The sequence below is a fragment of the Desmodus rotundus genome, chromosome 4 (assembly GCF_022682495.2).
Source record: "Desmodus rotundus isolate HL8 chromosome 4, HLdesRot8A.1, whole genome shotgun sequence".
NCBI classification, from domain to species: domain Eukaryota; kingdom Metazoa; phylum Chordata; class Mammalia; order Chiroptera; family Phyllostomidae; genus Desmodus; species Desmodus rotundus.
The window spans coordinates 4,166,264-4,186,139 of NC_071390.1; the positions used below are offsets into that span (position 1 = coordinate 4,166,264).

At 57.0% G+C, this 19,876-nt stretch overlaps 1 protein-coding gene across 8 annotated transcripts; it reads left to right on the forward strand.

The window, feature by feature from the left end:
• The first annotated feature begins 52 nt into the window (after positions 1–52).
• Positions 53–15,628, forward strand: UROS (uroporphyrinogen III synthase). Of its 8 annotated transcripts, XM_053923277.2 has the most exons (11): positions 53–122; positions 410–518; positions 3,284–3,540; positions 3,708–3,791; positions 5,232–5,367; positions 7,645–7,719; positions 8,631–8,705; positions 11,493–11,573; positions 12,654–12,739; positions 13,643–13,741; positions 14,668–15,628. In XM_053923277.2, exons 3-11 carry the CDS (start codon positions 3,478–3,480, stop codon positions 14,800–14,802), a joined length of 834 nt encoding a protein of 277 aa, XP_053779252.1. In that variant the 5' UTR covers positions 53–122; positions 410–518; positions 3,284–3,477; the 3' UTR covers positions 14,803–15,628. The 8 variants fall into 8 exon arrangements, with proteins under 8 accessions (XP_053779252.1, XP_053779256.1, XP_053779255.1 ...); XM_053923281.2 differs by lacking the exons at positions 53–122; positions 410–518 and adding an exon at positions 221–355 and having other exon boundaries at positions 3,453–3,540; XM_053923280.1 differs by lacking the exons at positions 53–122; positions 410–518 and adding an exon at positions 233–355.
• Positions 15,629–19,876: the final 4,248 nt, after the last annotated feature.

The following is a 19,876-nucleotide window of genomic DNA, read 5'->3' on the forward strand; positions in this document are numbered from 1 at the left end:
TCGCCCGCCCTTCCGGGCCCACCCACACAAGCTTGAGGGGTGAAGGACCACGCCGAACTTCGGCGCTGAGTCGGCGACAACCCCACTGCCCCCACTGGATTACACGGCCGTGATTCCTCAGAGTGAGCCCAGTTCTGGGGTCCTATCTTGGCATTTTCTTCCTCCCTCCATCTTTCCTCATCCCCTCTAACGCTCTCCCTCCCCTTCGCGCAGTGGTTCGACCCATCGCTGCGAACGCTCCCTGGGCCTGCCTGTCCGTGCGCATGCTCGAGCTCCAGCTGATGGCGACGCGGAGCTCAGGTGGTAGTGCCTGAGGCTTAGCGGGGGCCGTCGCCATGGCAGCTCAAGCCACGTGGTGAGAGGTTCTCCCACCTGTTTCACTGTCCCGGCATCTTTTTACCTTCTCCAGGTTGGGATCGCGAGATACCGCCCCGCGCTGGGCGACTTCCTACTAGTGGGCGCGCGCCTGGGCAAGCGCCAGTTTCTAGACCTTTCAGGCCTCACCAGCCGGGCGATAGGTAGGTGTCGCTGTTCACAGTACCGAGGAAGACAAGGAGGCCTCGGGGCTTGCAGGGGCCCATCAGCGGCCCTGCCGAGTGAAAGACGAGTAGTGAGCGGAACTCGAGGCCGCTGCTTACCTGGGTGTGGGCCGTGGTCGGCCTCACATGGTAGGTCACCGAATCCGTGCCGGTGACCCCACGCCAGGCTCATCATGCCCGACCCTGCGAGCGTGTCCCCAGCACAGTGGTGGCACAGCCTTGTCAGTAATTAAACGGCCCGAATGCCTGCCACTAGCCGACCCTCCTGAAAGATTCTTTAAAATCAGGAATCAACCTGAAATACTCTGGGGCCAGTGTGGAAATCTGAATTGCAGGCCAGAGCCTGTTTTGAGAGAACAGAGTGCAGGGGACAAGCTGGGATGTAGCTGACAGCTGCAGCCAGTTGTGAAAGGGAAGTGCCGGCCCAGCGTTGGCAGATTTGTACATTTCAAGAGAACCTGGAATTCTGAATTTTTACAAAAAATACCTTGATTTTTAAATCCTGTGTAAAGTAAAATCTATCGGCCAGCCAGGTTTACCCTGCAGGCTTCCAGTTTGCAGCCCACTGTAAAGACTGCTAATTAGAAAGAAAGTTATTAATTAGAGGGGCCCTCAGCTTCCTTTTTTTCTTTGATACAATGAGGAGAGTGGGTTGGATGCATGTAATGAGCTGCCCCTAGTGGTGAGGTGGCCGCTGCTGGAGAGATTGAAGCGGAACAGTGGTAACAGCCTCTGCTTAGTAATCCTTCGGCAGCAGGCGTCGGAATCCGGGGAACTTAAGTGTCCCCAGAGCCCCCACGATAGTGTTCCGTCAGTTCCAGCTTCCCTGAGTCCGTCTGCCAGGCCGCAACGGGGATGTTCGTGTACTTACACATCAGGGCCGCACCTCTGAAGGAGGAGCTCCTTTTTTCGAGCATATACCCAGAAGTGGAATTGTTGGATCATGTGGCGATTCTATTTTTGGAGGAACTAGACTTTTTTTTGCAGTTCGCAAATTTTCCCCACTGAGCATGTATTGCTTTGATAAGGGAAGGGGTGGGGAGCCTTACCGTGTGCCCTCCGAGTAGTCCCCAGCGCGGGGTTCGTGGTCCGAGTGTGAACTCAAGGAGCAGATGTGAATAAATGCACTGCCGGTGGTTGCGTCCTTCGAGAACACACGGCTCGGGGCTGGGGACTCACCTCAGGGCCCAGGTGGCCACCCCGCCCGCTCCGCCTCCACCGGTAGGAACCCCGAGTTTCAGTCTGGCAAGATGAAAGACTTCGGGGACGGACGGGGCGAGGGTGGCGCAACGGTGTGCGTGTACGTGGCGCCACTGAGCTGTACCCTTAAAAGTGACTAAGATGGTAAATTTGACGTCCGGCATTTTGGCACAAGTAAAACACAGGAAGGGGGAAAATGACCCACGATGCCTCAGTGTAACTCTATTGATACATTGGCACCGTGCCTCCTGCACCTTTTTTCTAAGTTAGCCTTTTGATAGGTCTTCCCACAGCTTCCTCTCTCGTACTTCATTGGAAGACGTCTTTGCACGGTTGTGGGACCCAAAGGGGCGGCCACAGGAATGCCTGCTTCCGGCAGCAGCAAGCCTCCACTTTTTAACCCCGCAGTAGTTGCTTGCTTAGTGTGTCCTGGAAAGACTTATGCTTTAGCAGAAGATGCCACTCAGTGACATGCCAGGTTCCTGGGACCTCCAAAACTGGAAGGGGTGTCAGGCCTCAACCGGAGACACAGAGCAGTAGGGGTCTCCATGAGGAGCCCTATGGCAAGGAGTTGATTTGTGCACTGATAGTTAGTCTGAAACCCACGTGCGAGCCAGGGAGAAGGGCGGGCCCCCAAGGCTGTGTCCGCGGCAGGGGCTCCTCCTCAGGAAAGCTCAGATGGCCTCTCCACTGCCTGAGTCGGCCCACCCAGGTCACCCAGGGCCATGCATCTTACTAAAAGTCAGCTCACAACGGGCGTCACCATCCCTCCCACACACCTTCCCAGCAACACTCGGACTAGCGTTTGAGAGTGAGGGGGACTCTCGCCTGGCCAGGTTGACACAAGAGCAGCCACTGCAGAAAGGCAGATTTCTGTTTTCCTTGTGAGACACCTTTTCAGTGGCTTCCTGAAATGATAGAAGCGACGCTGCCCACGTCCCTCATCCCCGATCTCTAGCTAAGAGCTCGTCAGCAGCAAAACTACCACCCGATTTCAGAGTTACTTGTTCACCCAGGTTTGGTTGCTTAGATACAGAGCAATTTGTTTTGAGCCGTATGCCATTTATATCTCAAGAACACCAGGCTGAGCATCTCTATGTGAGTCTTTGCACACATTTGTGAGTATCGTCTGAGTATTTATTTATTCTTAGGTGTGAAGTTATAGGAAGAAAGGATATCAAGTATGTGAGGCTTTTGCTACGTACTGACAAACTGTTTCCTAGGTTGTTAGGAAGTACTTGAAAGATTATCTCATGCCACTTGACAACATTCGTAAACGTCACTTACAAAGTGGAAGAGTCCATAGAATTATTTCCGAAGGAGCTTCCAAGCAACTTAGTACGTGTGTCTTCGAATGGAAGTAATGATTCATTCCCTTCCAATATGAGCTACCCGTTTCTCCATTTGTTATCGATATAGCCCAGAATTTGCATCACTTCTGTGAGCCTTACATGTTTGGGTAGGACGCTGGCTTTCCCTGATGGCTTTCATCTGCCTTTCCAAGTGGTATCAAGTGCCAGCATGCTGTCCCTCTCCCTTATCAGTGACAGAGTCACCAGAAGGAGCCAGCCCATTAACTCTGAGTCAGCGTGTGCCGGGGATAGGCCTCGTCAGCCAGCAGCTGATTACCTTCCTCCCATGCTCCTGTCCGTCCCCCGTGGCCCAGGGCGTCTCTGAGATGTAACGGAGGTCTGCTTCCCTGCTCTGTCGCAGCGCCCTGTGAGGTCTGCCAGGCATAATGAAGGTCCTTTTACTGAAAGATGCCAAGGAGGATGACGGTGGCCAGGACCCATACATCAGGGTAAGTGCTGGGACTCCTGGTCCGGGAAAGCTCAGTGCTGCCTTGCCAGTGAAGTTGGGGGCGGGGTCTGCCAAGACTGAGGAGTTGGCCCAGAATAAGCTGTTAATGTGATTCCTTGTTTCCCAAAGCGCCCTGGCCAACCCAGAACCGTGTTCTTTCATTCGCAGGAGTTAGGGTTTTGTGGACTGGAAGCCACCTTGATCCCCGTTTTGTCGTTCGAGTTTCTGGCTCTGCCCAGTCTCTCGGAGAAGGTAAGGCCTGCCAGGGTCTGGGCGCCGTAGTGTCAGAGTGAGACACCTGTGGTGTCTGTAGGCTCCCCGCCAGCACCAGCTGGAAAGACTTTCTCCTTTCCCCTCGTTTTACCCCCCCAGCTTCTAAAGAGGGCAGCGCGGCCCACCAGCTCCCCCACCCTGACTTGGAGGAGGCCCTGAGAGCAGGGCGTGGGGAGGGCGCTGCTCACAGGGGGTCAGACCTGGTTCTCCAGCCCCCCTCCCCACGCCCTGACCTCTGCAAAGCAGCCACATGGGTGTTAGTTTTCCTGTTTTAGAGATTGAGGCCCCAGATCTGGCAACTTGGCTGAGGCCTCCAGCAAATAAGAGGCAGTGCTGAGACTCAAGACTAGGATGTGCCCCCGTAGCCTCAGCTTGGCTGCCCAGTGCAGGAGTGACCCACACCACCCCCCGGGACAGTCCCAGTAAAGCCTGCTGGGCGTTTCAGGTTAAAGACTCAGTGCCCTGCTACCCCGCTCACCGGGCGCCACAGCCAGTCCGCACCAGGCACCCAGGCTCCCCCCGCGTTCTGTGCGCCGCGACCCTGCCCACCACTCCATGACAAGCCTTCCAGTTCTCTCCCTTCAGTCTGGGCTGAATACCTGATTATTCCTTCAACTCAGCACACTGAGTCGGCCTCTGTCACATCCCTGTGCCTGGGGCCTGCCTGCAGGGGGCCTACGCAAGGGTCCCAGCGTGGTTTGCTCTTCCATAAACAGCTTAGAAAGGGAACAAAGGACCTCATCATTTGAGATAATTTCTAGGACCTTGTGGTCAGACAGCCCCAAAGTCCCCGCTGGAGCCTCTCCGTCACCACCAGCCCGTCTGTCCCAGGAGGGACGACTGCCTTTCTGAGCCCCATGCATCGAGCTCCAGTGGTGATGCCGTGAGTGCAAAATGCACCTGCCGCCCCTCCCTGGGGCTGGCTGCCTGGCCTCCCCACACCTCTGTGTTTAACCCATAGGGCAGAACAGGTCCCCATCTCATGGGGCCTGTCACAGAGTGGTGGAGGGATGGGACACAACAGCCCAGTGCCAGGCACAGATGCCTGGTCAGTAGGGTTATCGCCATTGTCTTCGAAGGTCAGGGCTTCAGCATGGACATCGCCCCTGGCGAGTAGTCCCATTTTATCATGGGTGCAGCTCAAGTCCGCCCTTCTGTCCAGGTCCAGCCCAGCCTCAGTCCCGTTGCCCCTCTCCGTGCCCCTCATACTTACCACTCTCCGGCTCCCCCCTTGGCGCTGAGCTGCTTGAGGGAAGTGCTTCAGACAGTGAAGCCCCACATCCCGAAGGCTAGGAGCAGCCGGGGCACGCACTCAGCTCCTGCATGTGCCAAGTGGGTGGGTGGGCAGGCGGGCGCAGGGGATGAACCAGTTTGCCTGGCATCTTGTGAGCGCTGAGCATTCTGGGGCCTGGAGAGCAGAGCCCTCCATGCAGGGCCACTGTCGTGTCTGCTGCACAGCTGTCCCACCCGGAAGGCTACGGGGGACTCGTCTTCACCAGCCCCAGAGCCGTGGAAGCTGCGGAGCTATGCCTACAGAGAGACGGCAAAGCTGAAGGTGAGGGGCATTCCACCGGACTGGTTTTCACTCATTTCTGGAAGATTCCAGACACAGCTGCCCTTCGGGTTGGTAAATTGCAGTGATTTTTAGCTCAAAATGTATTTAGGTACCGAGTTATCTCACGTTTGTGTAACCTTTGGAGGGAGCAGAAAAAGACCATTTTATGAGCATTGTCTTGAGGTCCCCACACAGAGGCCATGTTAGCCTTCAGCCTTCTGGTGGCAGTGAGTGCTCGGCGGCAGCAGGGCGCAGACCCTGGGAGAAGGCGGCGCTGCCTCGACCCCAGAGGGGTGTCACTGGCCGGCAGGCCAAGTGCTCACCCACCAGCGGTCATGCTGCCCTCAGAACCGGTCAGCACCAGTGTCTGTCCTCAGAGGGTGGTGAGGAGACCACACATGCTATGCCAGGCACTGCCTGGCACCACGTGTCTGAAGCCCCCTCACTCGGGCTCCCTGCCACCAGAGCCCAGGGTGCCGACTAGACGGCCGCCTCGGTCTGCTCTGTCCCACAGATTTGGGTAGCGGGGTGGAGTGCCGGCTGCACTCTGGGCTCGGCCGACCTGACCCCCGTCATCTCACGTCATCCAGGGGCACACACACTGTGGTCCTCGTTTCACACGGGAGAACACGGAGGCCTGGCCAGAGTGAGCACCTGTCCCAGGTTGGGCACCAGCTGGCCGGCCTGAGCGGCCCCTTAGGGCGGTGCTTCCCCAAGGGTGCGGCTCAAGCAGCCTTCTGACCTTGGTGAGCCCCGTGACCTTGCAGAACCTGGGGTCCTCAGGAGAGTAGGGCCCAGCAGCTGTGAGTCACAGATGTGATTTCAGCCCCACGTCTGCCTCTGGTGGAGTAGCCTTCGGGCACCGCCTGGCACAAGGCGGGCGTGAGTATGCAACTGTGCTCAGCCGTCTCCAGTCTCTCCTCACCTTCACATGGTCCTTCAATACAGCCCAAAACGTCCCCTCTAGTCGACTTCATAGACATACCTACCTCCTGCTGAGGAGGGAGCCTGAGGCTTTTCCCAGGGGCCGGGACACACTGACCCATCAGCACAGTAGCTCAGAACCCAGGCGGAGAGAAACTCGGGTGGAGGAGTGTATGGCTTCTCCCCTGCGGTGCTTGGGGAGCCCCCTCCCGGCTGCGGTTTTCTTGTTGTGCGTGTTTTGAAAATGAAGATGATGAAAAAGGAGAAAACCCCAGAGTGGACACCCTAACTTCCCACAGTGCTTGAGGTTTAAAAGCCTTTCCCACACCTTTCGTTACGTATTGTCACAGCAACGCGGCGGCTCCGTCAGGAAGGTGAGGCCATCCCAGTTATCTGCCCAGCCACCTGGTCCAACGAGGTGGGCTGCTGGCTCCCGCAGGAAGGGGCCCAGTTCGGGGCAGAGCTGGCTCCACGCCGGGCCATCCGATTGGGCCTAGGCTCTCTAGGTGGCCGCCTGCCGGGAGGCTTGGACAACAGCTTGTTCACCTGCTAGAGAGAGTTTTTAAGTAAATGTTACTGACCTTTGTGGGGTAGGAAAGAAAGAAGGTGAAACTCCATCTTTGATTGCCGCTGAAACGGAAATCACAGGAGGCTACAGGGTAGAGCAACTATTAAATTCAAGGGAAAGTTGTGCTCATAAGCAGATTCCAGGAAGGAAAAACTAGTGTTTCCTTGTCTTCTAAAAAGGTGTTGAAGTGGCCCTATGCTATATTTAAACAGTCCATTTTCTCTTTAATTCATATTTAAAGACGTTTATTTTTTGTCACAAAATGGTAGAGTTGTCTATTGAATTGTTTATGATCCTGAAATTAATCATGTTACTCTGACCTAACAGAGGAATGAACCCTCTCCCCTAAGACTGTCGTCTCTTCACTGCTTTCCGATTTGTTTCCAACGAAGCTAGTTGTGTCGCTTTATTAGGTGTCAAGTTACCTGTTTTTAATGACCAGCGACTTTCTTTAAAAGTCTAGATTTAAAAATGTTTAATACCAACCACACATATTAATTCTTCAAGTTACGTTTATTTTCCAGTTCACATTAAAAACGCTTCAAGTGCCAACTCTGGGAATGAGTTACTGTCTCAAGCAAGGCATCCTGAAACATGTACCAAAGTGATTTTTAAAAATCTGCCTGCAAAACAGGAACATTTTAAAAGCGGAGTCCCCTTTAGGTCTGCCTGTTACTGGTTTGCTTTGCTCACAAGGCTCAGGAGACGCGAGCGGTGCTGGGTGGCAGCCCGCCCGCGCGGCCACTGCGGTCTTTGCAGCCCACGTATGATTTCCTGTGTTACAGTCTGGACGGAGTCTCTGAGGGGAAGGTGGAATGCTAAGTCGGTGTACGTGGTCGGAAATGCTACCGCTTCTCTAGGTGAGCAGCCGAGGTGAACATAAAACACCAGACGATGACCGATGGGACACCTAATGAGAAATGCGTATTTGGTCTCATCCCTGTTCCTGGCACACAGCTCTGAAAACCCTTTTGTTATTCCTAACAAACCCCTTTCACCCCTATCTGAGTGTACTTTAATGAGCTGACTTTTTACTTTCCGAGGCCCTAAAGTTGGGGCTGGTTGCCAGGAGAACCAGCCCTGTGGTTAGAGTAGGAATTTCCAGAATCCTGCCCCTCACCACCACCTGCAGGGGGAAGGGAGGGGCTGGAGGTGGAATTAACCCCCCACCAGTGATTGGATCACTCTCGCCAAGGTCTGGGAGCCGTGGAAGGACGCACACAGAAGTAAGTACCAGCATCACCATGCACAGGTGGGCCCTCCCGAGTCAGCTGCCGGTGCACTGACACCTTCCTAGTCCAACAGGAGGGCTGGCAGCGCAGCGTAAGCAAGGGCTCTGTTCCTGGACAAAGTTTACACCCAGCTGCAGGGGCCTGCTTTCTCTTGGACTCGGCACATTTGCCACGGTCTCTAAGTTACAGGCTGTGTGGCTGGTGGAGTGGCAGCTGCGTGTGATCCAGTCTCCTGTGAGCTCCTCCTTTACCAGAGAAGCTCCACATTCCGTGCTGACCCAGCCCCATCATCTCGTACAGTCCTTAAAACAGCCCTGTGTGGGTGTGCCCTCCCCCCTTGCAGACGAGCTCAGTGGGGTTCAGGGAAGGGGGAGGGTCCCCCATTGCCACCCACAGGGGCCAGGACCCAGCGCCCTCACGGCAGATCTCTCTGTGACTTGTGAGGCTCGTGCCTTCTTGTTTGAATGTGAGAAGGACAACACAGGAACAGAGGGGCTTTAACGGCCATGCAAAGAAACGTATTTTTTGTTGTTTTCCAGTGAACAAAATTGGCCTGGATACGGAAGGAGAAAACTGTGGCAACGCAGAGAAGCTGGCAGAATACATTTGTTCCAGTAAGTAAAGAAAGGTCGCCCCAAATGGAGCCCATTTACTTTCCTTTGCTGGTCTGACACCCACCACCGAAGGAAAGGAGTCTCTCCTTGGTGCCTTCTCCACGATGACCGTGGCCGAGGTGCTGAGTGTGAGCCACCCCCGGGACCATGTCTGCCTGCTTGCGATCCATCCCACCTCCCACCACCCCTGCACCAAAAGATGGAAACAGCTCGAACAGGAAGCAAAACATCTGGGTCTTCTCTGGGGTTGGGGTGAGGGAGCCCCTGGCAGCTCCCGAGGGGACTGGGCTGGATGCAGAGGGTGCGGGATGATCTACCTCCAGGCTCTTTGTTTCTGTCGTCCTTTCGAGGGGTGATGGTCACCACTGAACACGTCCAACCCCCTTTTTGAAATGGAAGTCAATGTAAATGGTAGCTCTTGGCATCCAGTGGGATTAAGAAGCTTAGTTATGGGTCCTGTGGGTGGGACATCCGTGAGCTCCGTAATGGAACAGGTGGCCCAGCCTAGTCCCAGGCAGGGGACGTGGCGGTGTGCACAGTGGGTGCCTCGGTTCTGGGAGCAGATGAACTGCGTCGTGCCTCAGTCAGGCCCAGAGCCGTCACGCGGTGTTCCCAGCTTTGCAGGCGCCAGGCAGAGAGGCCCATGTCACTTCCAGGGTGTCACCCTCATGTTTCAGTTCCCAGAGCCACCGCTTGGAGGGTAGATAGGAACACGTTCTGCCCCTACCTCGGAGGGCACTGGCCGGCGTTCTTTGCGGAGGCTCAGTTACTTCCTCTGATGTATTGCCAGCGTGTCTGTGGGCCCTCAAAGCTTCAGCTTGCAAATAAAACACCCCAGTAAGAATCCAGCTTGGCAGCTAACGATGACGTTCACCTTGGTTTTACCAGGCATTCAGGATTTTCTCCCCCAGTAAACTCTGAAGCTTGATTTGAAAAGCTAAGAATCTACTTCCAATGCTTGGAGTAAACAGGCCACTTCACAGTTATTGCTTCTTTACTTAACACCTACTTACTGTGTGACAGGCACTACTGTACGTGCTTAAAGCTGTTAACTAATTTAATCCGATAGCTTATTGTTCTGATAGGCCATCCTCCTTCTCTCCCAGGTATCTCCCTAGTGGGAAAGAAAATGCAGGTTACAGAGTAACAGGTAGAAGACAGTTCTAACACACACACACACAGAAGGAGAGAGGTGAGAGCAGACAGACAGAGCTGCAGTCCGTTTGAAACGTCCTCCTGGACTCGGAGCGGATGCAGGAAATAGCAGACTCGCGGGCCCTTCTCCTTTCCTCCCGGTCAGCCTCACTGTCCTAATTACCGACAACTGCGTGCGCACTGCCCGCCTGACCTGGGTCCTCAGTGCGGCGCCCGAGAGAAACGGAGACCACCGCGGACCTGAAGAGGTTAGGGTTCTACAGACACGCACGTCTCCTTCAGGGACATGACGTTTGAAAAGTCAGTCTCGTTGCCTCAGTTGCTTACAGTGACCCTTCGCTGAGCTCCCCACCCAGCTGCGCAGCACTCAGGTTTCTCAGTGCCTTTCCTGTCTCCGGCCCCAACAGGCCTGCCGTCCAGGCCTCCTTCCTGCTAAAGGAATGGAGAGGGGACTCCGAGCCCTGCCATCCACCATCTCTATGTCAGGTTAGACCCCCACCAGTCCCCATCTCACCCTGTTTCCCTGGGGAGGCCTCATGTCACCTCTGCAGTCAGCCAGCTTTATATGGACACATTAGGCACTGGCCTATTTGGGCTAGAAATCTGCAGGTAAGCTTATCCCAAAAAGAACTGGGTTCGAGCAGGCCTCGTTTCCCTGCGCTTCGCTCCATTGTGCTTCAGGGATCTGGTTACAAATTGGAGGCAGGACCTTCCACCAGCAAAAGATCACGACTCACCAAATGGCTGCAGTCGGGGACCCGACCCGTGGTATTGCCGAGGTCTGCCTGTATCTGCCCTGACGTTTTGAGGGGGTTGGCTCCCCGGAGCAGCTTTGCCGTGGGTCTCCCCTTGGTGGGGAGGAATTTTCAGGCAGGACAGTTTTAGGTTCTCTCCCCAGCGCTGGCTGGGCCGTGCTCTTCTCTGACACCTGCTGAGCTGTGGGCCCGCAGAGCTGGCTCTCTGCTGGGCACCGGTGGGCAGTGAGAACGAGATGCCAGCCTGTCCAGAGGCAAGGGCTAAGCCTCCTGTCTCCCCAGTAGTGGCCAGCATTCGAGAATAAGTAACGCAGTACTCTGCTGGACCTGCAAAAGGGATGCTGTGAGGGGTAGATTCTAGAACCTTCTGAAGGCCCCTACCCACCCCTCTAGTTAGGCTTGCTAGAAAGCCCCTTGGGCACTAGGCTGGTGGCCACTGCCCTGGCTGAGACAGCAGTGGACACGCAGCTTGTGTTTGTGGGGGGCGGCTGCAGAGCCACGCCTGGCTGCCACTTCCCTGCGCCCACAGCCCCCACAGAGACGGGCAACATTCAGACCACGTTTGCTGCAGTGCCAGCACTGGGCCTGACTCTGAGCTAAGGTGTGAAGCCTGTATTCTACATAGTGACTGCTGCCAGGGGCCACATCTGGGGAGGGGGGTTGTAGGACCGCAGGTGACAGCAAACTCTGGCTCGTGGGTGTCAGTTTTCCAGGCACCCGCATCCGCACCGCCTCTGTGACCTTCACGTGACAAGGTCAGCGAGGCCGCAGCTGCTCCTTCCTCCTGCAGTTGCTGGAACTGAGGCCTAAGGGAGCAGAGCAGGCAGCTCCCCAGCATTTCTACAAAACTGGGCGAAGTCTGGTTATTTTTTCACAGGGGAGTCCTCAGGGCTGCCTCTTCTGTTTCCCTGTGGAGCCCTCAAAGGAGAAATCCTGCCGAAAATGCTCAAGGACAAAGGTGACTAGCGAGCGCTGCCCCTTCACTTCTGGGTCTGCAGGATCCTCCATGGTGAGGGGGACGGTCAGCCCTGCAGAGACCGCAGGGCCAGCAGGCCCAGCCGGCCTGGCATGGAGGCGCCGCTTCCTGGCTCCTGCCGGTATACCTGCTCTCCCCAGGTGGCCCAGCGCCAGCTAGGGGCATGCAGAGTGTCACTGAACTGTCACTGGGCAGAGGGGCAGAGGTGGTGTGGAGGTGACCCCTGGGCAGGGTCTACCTTTGGGTGAAACCTGAGGATGGAGCTGATCTCTGGTGACTGCAGCACCCTGCATCCTGCGGGTCAGCCACTCCCTCGCTCCCTCCATCCTCCGGGCTCCCTGGCTCTCCCAGCCCTGCCCCTGCCCCTGGAGCCCTCCAGCTGTGCTGACTCCCCAGTGGCAGGCATCACCTGCACGCCTGTCACATCGTGGGTCTGGGAGCTCGGGGAGGGTCATCAGAGGTCTGGACTGCACACTTCAGGTTGAGAGGAAAACAGATCCAAACTCTTCCCTCTGCTTCCCCGTAGCTGTGGGGGCCCAGGAAGCCCCGCGCTCTCTCCACGCGGCTGTCTCCCTGTCTGTGAAGGGGGTAGAGCCCCAGCGCCCACCCCACAGAACTGCACCGAGTCTGCGTGACCCGGCTCTCCTAAAGTAGCCGGTCCCTGGGACTGTGATCAATCTGCTCAGCCCGGTGTTCCTCACCTCCAACCGTGCACACACACAGCATTACCCAGGACGGTCGCAGGCCTGGTGCCACTCACCTCCCATCCTGAAACGGAGAGAGCCTGCCTTGACTACCCCCGTTAGCCTCTGCCCATCTGAGTGCGCCATGTGAACAAAGGCGCCCATGGGCACGAAAGGAGCCCTTGGTTTCAGGGCCCCTGCCCTTCCTCCCCGTCTCAGCCTCCCCTGGAGCTCCTGCCCAGCAGGCTGCAGAGGGCCAGCTGAGTGTGTTTTTCAGGATGGTGGGGGGTCAGGGGTCCCTGCTAATGCCCTTGGGCACAGATACCCTGGCATTCCCAGGACAGTAACCCCTGGCTTTCCTGGCTTTGACTGTGGGCAGGGATCCCCCTGGAGAGCCTCACTGTCTACCAGAAGACCCCGCACCCAGGAATCCAAGCGAACCTGACCAGCTACTACTCCAAGCAGGTGGGTGCAGTCCAGGCAGATCTAGGGCAGGGTGGGTGCCCATGGTAGAGGCAGAGGATGTGGCCTGGCCTCCCAGCGTGGTTCCACCCGCCCAGTGGTGTGGCTGAGGACAGGACCTCTCTGGGGCTTCCTCTCTGTATCTGTGAACCTGGAACAGACCTGCCTAGTAAGGTTCATAAGGATTAAAGGAGACAGTTTACACAGAGCACTTCGCACAGCACCCCAGACCTAGTAAGTCTGAAACAAATAGTAGCCCTGATGTGTGTTTCTTCGGCATGGCAGTGGGGGAGCTGTCTGGGGAGAGGCTGGGAAGGCCTTCCGCGCCCCCCTGAGAAGTCTGGGGGGGAACTGGTGGGCCACTGGCGGGCCACGGGACCTCCAGAGGCTTCAGGCAGGAGCATGGAGGGTGCTTGTTTGAGTTGGTGGACGTTTCCCACATCTAGATTCAGGCAATGAGCTGCCTCCCACCCTGCCAGCACAGGCTTCTCTGGGGCACACTGTCAGCACAGAGCAGGGCAGCAGGCCACGTGCGTCTGCTCTGCTTCTGGGAGGGCTGGGGAGCTGTTGGGGAGTGGGCTGGACGGCTGCCACACTTGATCAGTGCCACTTTGGCCACACGTGCCAGAGGCATTGTCCCCTCGGCTGGGCACGTGGGGCCCATGTCCTCGACCAGGCAGGCCCGATCGGGGGCCACAGAGTAACCAAGGAGCAGTGCTCAGCCTCTTAATCATACCCCACTCTCAAAACCGACCCCCTTTTGAACTTGGTCTTCGTCGATGAGACGGGCTGGCATCAACCAGGAACCCGCCTGGGCTGCCTGGGAGTCTCGGGTCCATGGTGACGGGCTGGGGGCCTCTCTCTCCAGGCCTCACACAAGGGCTGACCTATCCTCTCCCCTCGCAGGGCATGCCAGCCAGCATCACATTTTTCAGTCCCTCTGGCCTCACTTACAGTCTGAAGCATATTCAAGAGTTATCTGGTAACTACATCGATCAAATTAAGGTGACGTATTCAGTGCTTTTGGTCGTTTTCAGATTAAAAATTTTTTGCTAATTATCCTAGAGTTTACAGTCGAGTCCACGCCCTGCAGCCCGGGCTGGAGGCCCCGCGGCGCCATCGCGGCTGGTGCTCTTGGCCGATGTCCTTAGCAGCTCTGAGCCATTTCCTCACTTGGCTCACGTGTTCTTCCACCTGAACAGCTTGAGGCGACATCGCTAAAAAGCATCCCCCTTTCTCGTGTCTTTTGACTCAGGGGACTTGGCATTCGCACTTAGGGACTGTGTTTGTTGGGGTCTCCATGCCATCACAGCTCTCGTGGTGCCTACAGTGGCAGTGGCCTTAAACTGGGGGGGCTGCGGGGTGTCACCTGGAGCCGTAGGACAACTGTTGGCACTGCTGCCCTCCCCGTGTCAGAACGTGGGCCTCAGCACGGCGGGGTGACAGGACCGGTCCCCAGGGTCACAGGTGGAGCATTGGGCTCAGGGAGGTGGTCCTGACCCACACCCCAGGGCCCTGGTCTTGACTGCTCTGCTTCCCTGGGGTGTGGCCACCATCCCTGCCACGCTGTGTTCTGTGTGGCACCTGCCCGCCACCTCCGGGGCCCCAGACATGAGACAGAACTGTCCGCAGCTAAGGCTTCCAGGATGCAGCCGAGGCGGCGGGTGACTCTGAGCCCCCGAGCTGCAGGCAGGGCTCCGTCTTGCTTGGGCTGGTGGAGGAGGCAGTGATGGCAGTGTGGAGGCGAAGGCGTTTTGCCACCCTAGAGCCGGGCCTCACTTGGGAAGTGTTGTCACACACAGGCTCTCAGATGCAGAGCGGGGTCACGACCAGAGGGTGTCCCACAGGCCCTGCACACAGCTCCCTGCAGCCATCCCCACCCCCACACCTGCAGGTGCGCTGAGGCCCCTCCTCTCTTCTCCTCTCCGCAGTTTGCAGCCATCGGCCCCACCACCGCCCGAGCTCTGTCCGCCCAGGGCCTGCCTGTGAGCTGCACTGCGGAGAGCCCCACGCCGCGAGCCCTGGCCAAGGGCCTCCGGAGGGCGCTCCAGCCTCCCCGCTGCTGAGCAGGCCGCCCATGGCTGTGGGTGGGTGAGGCACAGCCCTCCAACGCCTGCTGTGCACCCGCATGGAGCCATCTGCACACCAGCGATCAGGACAGGACCTGGGGCTGGCACATACGTGTCACTTCCTTCAGTGGAGGCTACTTGGACCCTCGCCCAGTGCACACAGCTCCCAGGCCCTGCGAGAGGGCCTCCTCTGGCAGCAGGGAGCCGTCCAGTGAGCCACATGGCGACCGTGCGGACCGGGGCTGTCACTGGCTGTGTACTATTTCCAGGGCAGAGCTGTGTCTGGGGAGGAAACCTACGTGCCCTCGTTTTGGGCACCAGCAGACCTGGTGTGAAGGGTGAGATCTGTGTGTGAGTGTTTTTATTCGTCCTGAGAAACGGGCCTGCAGTTCCTGCTTTGTGAGCTGTGGACAGCTCTAAGTGAAATACGGAGGCTTCCTTCAGACATGTAGGTGCAGCCCAGGCAGTCAGTCAAGGGCAGAAGAGGCCCCATCCTTCTTCCTCTTTCCTGGAATGCAGACATAAGAGCTGGAGCTCCAGCAACCCTTTTGGGCCCTGAGATAACCTTGGGGAAGGAAGCTTAGCAGAACAAGATGACCCTGGGATGCTACTGAACTTCCTGAATGTAAGAGAAATGTGAACTACTCTTGTGTAAGCCACGATTATTTTGAGAGTCCTGTTACAATCAAATCAAATCCTAAAATAAAACAATTGAGTTGAATTGGCAAAGTAAACATTAACAAGGAAAATCTTTGAATACTAGAAGTTCCTCATATATTTATTACTGAATCTTTTTAAAAAGTAAACCTAGTTTTGAACTGTGTGTTTCCATATTATTTATAGATTGATGATTTGTGTAATCACGAAGTGTTTCAAATGTAACTGTAACAAAAAGACCTTAATATCCTTAGCAGCATTAGAAGTCGTAATTTCAAAACCTACTGATAAAAACTACAAAAGCTGCAGAAACACAGTTGCCCTGGCAACTGTTCTGACTCTTGGTCTTGTTGGCAAGCACGTTACTGCTTGGAAGTACGCAGAGCCCTTACAGAAGGGATCGGCCCTTCCACCTGTCTCTGCATTGACGGTGAGCGACAGGCCTTGCCCTTTGGCGCCGCTCAAAACTGCCCTCCCAGGCGGGTGCACGTCACAGAGAGAACTGGGCTGGCGGAGTCCAGTGCCCCTCACAGGGCTGAGCGGGGCCGGGTGCAGGCTTGCTGACCCAGAGGTGCAGGAGGTTAAGGGTGTCTGTGCGGGGGAGTCAGACCCACCCTCCACTTAGTGGGGCTCCCAGGACCACAGGCCTTTGGCCGGAGCACCCCTGTACTGGGAGGTCTGGAAGCTGACTGGACTCAGGGAGGAAGAGAGGCTGGCTGCCCGGCAGGGAGATGGAACCCGGCTGGTCACAGGTGAGCCCAGGGCCATGTGTTCAGGGAGCTGGGCTCTGCTCTCTGGTCACCAGAGAGCTGCTCTTCACAGGTTTTAGATATTTGAGTGGAGGATGGGAACAGAACAGCCTGCCCTGTCCATCGTCAGTCACAGGTGGGCACCCAGTCAACGCCCTGAACTCAGTGAAAAGCCCATGAGTGTGAGTCACACAGAATTTCCCACGGGGAGAAAACAGGCCCCTGGAACCCAGGTCACTCTTCTTCCCCTGCTCTGCGCGGCCCTGGACCCCCACCCCCCCACACCCCTGCAGGGCTGCCACAAATGAGTGGCCTCCGAAGTATCAACTAGGGTGGGGATGAGAGCCAGCCCTTCCATAATGGGCTGTGCCTAGACTTCTTTGCTGGGAACGAGGGGGAAGGTAACAGTCCATAAGGTTCTGGAAGCTCAGGCAGGAAAGGAGCATAGGCCCAGGAGGAGGGTTGGAAATAAGATTCCCACAGCCAGGTCCCAGTCACCCAGGACTCCTGTCCTCTGAACCCCCTCAAGAGAGGCCTGAGCACTCCCCTCCTGGGTGTTTGCGTTGCAACTCGGGAAGGTGCTCCTGCCGCCCAAGCAGGTCGGGGTGTAGCGCTGGTGACTAACAAGCAACCTGCTGCGTGTCCCTATCGATCCACAGACTGACAGCTCAGGGTTTGCTGCTGTGTCTTGAGTTTCAAGGTTTACCTGGTGCGAAGTGTTACTGGACTGGCCGCCACTGTGCCCCGCCCCCCCGACCCCCAGTGAGTCTGGGTCCTGTGCTGGGGCTTGGGGGTCAGGGACAGCGCAGCTCCTGTCCTTAGGGGCCCCCACCACCACCCCGATACCTGCATAAAACGGAGTCAGGAGGCATGAGCTCAGCATGGACGCCTGTACTTCAAGGGACAGCCTGCGGCCGGGAGGCGCAGGGGAGCCCACCTCTGTGGCGGACACTCTCCGCAGTGTCACTCTCCGCGGCTGGGTCGGGGGGCACTGATAGTGGCCAGTGTGGAGAGGGCAGCGGCTCAGCATGACCTCCTGCTCCGAGTCGCCGGCCTCCAGGCTCAGCACTCCTGGTCGTCACAGTTTCCTTCAGAGGTTTGATAGCACAGATTAGATTTCTCTTTTAAAGCCCCTTTCTTACAACGTCTGTTCTCAGCTGGGCAAATCAGGCCACGTGACCGCAACCCGCAGCTGTACCTCTGCTCCTCCTCCAAATTCTTACCCAGTCCTTCCCAGACATTTGTATGAATGTTAAGGAAGGGTCAAGTGACTCCAGGGACCCACGCTGCAGGCCTGGCCCTCGGGGTGGCTGGTCTGACCCGGTCAGCGCCTGGTGTGAGTTCGGTGTGGTGGGAGGGGCCGCAGGCCATGAGCCCCAGATCTGGGACACCCCAGCCCCGGCACATGCACCACATTCATCTCCCCTCGGGGAAGACTGCACTTCTGCTCCACGTAAAGTGGGAAACACTTTGAAAAAAGCTCCAAGGTATCGCCCTGACCTTCACCCCACTGTTTGGCGTCCCCCAGGATCTTCACACAGCTCAGCTTCCCCCCAGTCTTACAGGCCCACTTCACCACCCCCGAGGCCAAGGGCAGTGAGTGAGGGAACACGGTGAGAGGCCCCAGCTCAGGCAAGGGGAGACCAACTCAGCCTGCCTCTGAGTGAACGGGAGGCAGAGACTCAGGGAGGTGGCCTGACCACAGTCTTCAGTCTGCAGTGCCCGGGGCGCAGGGAGGGCCGGCCCCTGAGCTGAGTCCCCCAGCTGAGGGTGCACTCCAGGAGGTCACGTGACAGCAGGGATCACTGACACACAGCCACCTGCCTGGAGGGCTGAGAACTCTCACCTGTGAGCTCACAAACCCAAGCCAGGAGGGGAAGAAGCCAAGGTGATGTACTCCCCTGCCTTTGCCTTTTCAGACCTGCCTGCTGCTCCTGACCTCAGTCAGGATGTGGCCCCAGGGCCAGGAGTGGCCCTGTGCCAGCAGAGAGCCCCAGGTGTCCCGAGGGAGGGGCCTCATTCACTCTGGCCCACTCACTCACCTCAGGACGCTGGCCAGCTTGCAGTACACGCAGAGGAAACAGCACATGAGGACAAATGCAGCGATCAGTAAGGCACCCCCGATGGCCATCATCGTCTCAACATCCACCCTCTCGATCATGGTGCCAAAGTCAGGCATGCAGCTGGGCAGAGGAGGGCGGGCAGGCAGTGACTGGGGCTCCCCTCCTCTCCCCCCATGGCCGCGTCGCAACCTCCACGTGCTTCGTCTAGTGGGGAGAACAACCCCCAAACCTCAGAGCCTCCTGCCTGTGACCCACAGAGGCGTCTTCCAGGGAGGCCTCGGAGCCCAGCCGGCCCAGCGTGGGGTGAGGGTTGATGTGTGGGTGACAAGGGACTGAAATGGGAAGTCACCTCCCCATGACCCAGGCAGTAGAGTGCAGCTGTAAGGGACCAGCAGGTGGTCCCCGCAACGCCAAAGCGTGCTCACTTTCCGAGTCAGACTTGACTCCCCGCTGCCCCCTCGGCTTAAACACCTTCTGTGCGAACGACTTAGGACTGTCCCTTCCCAAATGTCACGCAGTGCATTGCGGAGACCATGCAGACCTGTTTGGGAAACACTGCATTACAGGGAAAGTGTTTTCCATTCTCCCCGACAACTAACTGGGTGATGCCTCCTCAGCACTTAAGGAGATTCCACAAGCTTCCAGCCAAACCCTCCCCCAGGCTCAGAGACAGGAGTGTCCTGCCCAGACCAGGAGGTGGTTTCCCCAAGGGCCCTTGTCCCTCATTCTGTAGGTCACACAGCTTCCTCTGCCATTTCCCTCCAAAATCCAACTGATTTCCTCCAAATGCAATTTACCTGGAGCCGCACTCTGCTCAACCAAACCCTCTGAGCCTGGAGAAGCCGGGCCACGCGGAGGCTGGGAAACGACCAGACACAAGCAGATGGCAGGCACGCTTCCCTGGGTCGCGACGTCCGCACCTGCATGAGGCCAGCTGCCCAAGACAGTAACAAAGAGAAAAGCGTTAACTGTAGAGAGCAGGACCCTGCAGCAATCAACACCTGGCCCCTCGGCTCCCTCGGGGGGATGTGACCGTCCCCAGCAGGCCCAGCTGTCACTCAGGAAAGGTCCTCAGCTAGAGCCCACAGCATGGACAGGCACCCTCTGCGTCCCTTACCCGGTCAGGACCCGGGCTGTGTGACATCAGCCCTCGGGACAGCAGCTGTTGGTCACAGAGTTCTCAGTTCTGTTCCACACTCAGAACTCCACCCGCCCAGCAGAGAGAGGACAACCGGACAACAGTTTGAGTAGTTTTGTCCTAAGCCTTGCACCTTCTCTGGCTTTTGCTTCCCCAGAGAACACATTCAGGTTTGTCTGCTAATCGAACCATAGTCTGAGATTTCAATTAAAAAAAGAAAAGAGCGCAGTGAAGTGGGGAGGAGAGCAATGCCTTCCGCCCAGCAATCACGCTTTGCTTTAGGCACGCTGAGCACTGAGGCGTCGGCAGGCGTTCGTCACAGGTCCGGTGGACGTTCACCTACCGACATGTGTTACTAACACAGGCATGTAAATGGGCAAATGTACCGACATCACATTTTTCCTTCATCGCTCAAGTTTTCCATTTCCAAGAGCACTCTCCTGCCCACCTTAACAATGACGCCC

Excerpts from the sequence above, each read along its gene's own strand:
- UROS (XM_053923277.2), top strand. The coding sequence starts at position 3,478 with ATGAAGGTCCTTTTACTGAAAGATGCCAAGGAGGATGACGGTGGCCAG. Across the intron at positions 5,368-7,644 it reads GAGAGACGGCAAAGCTGAAG|TCTGGACGGAGTCTCTGAGG; the intron begins GTGAGGGGCATT and ends CCTGTGTTACAG. Across the intron at positions 8,706-11,492 it reads GGCAGAATACATTTGTTCCA|GGGAGTCCTCAGGGCTGCCT; the intron begins GTAAGTAAAGAA and ends ATTTTTTCACAG.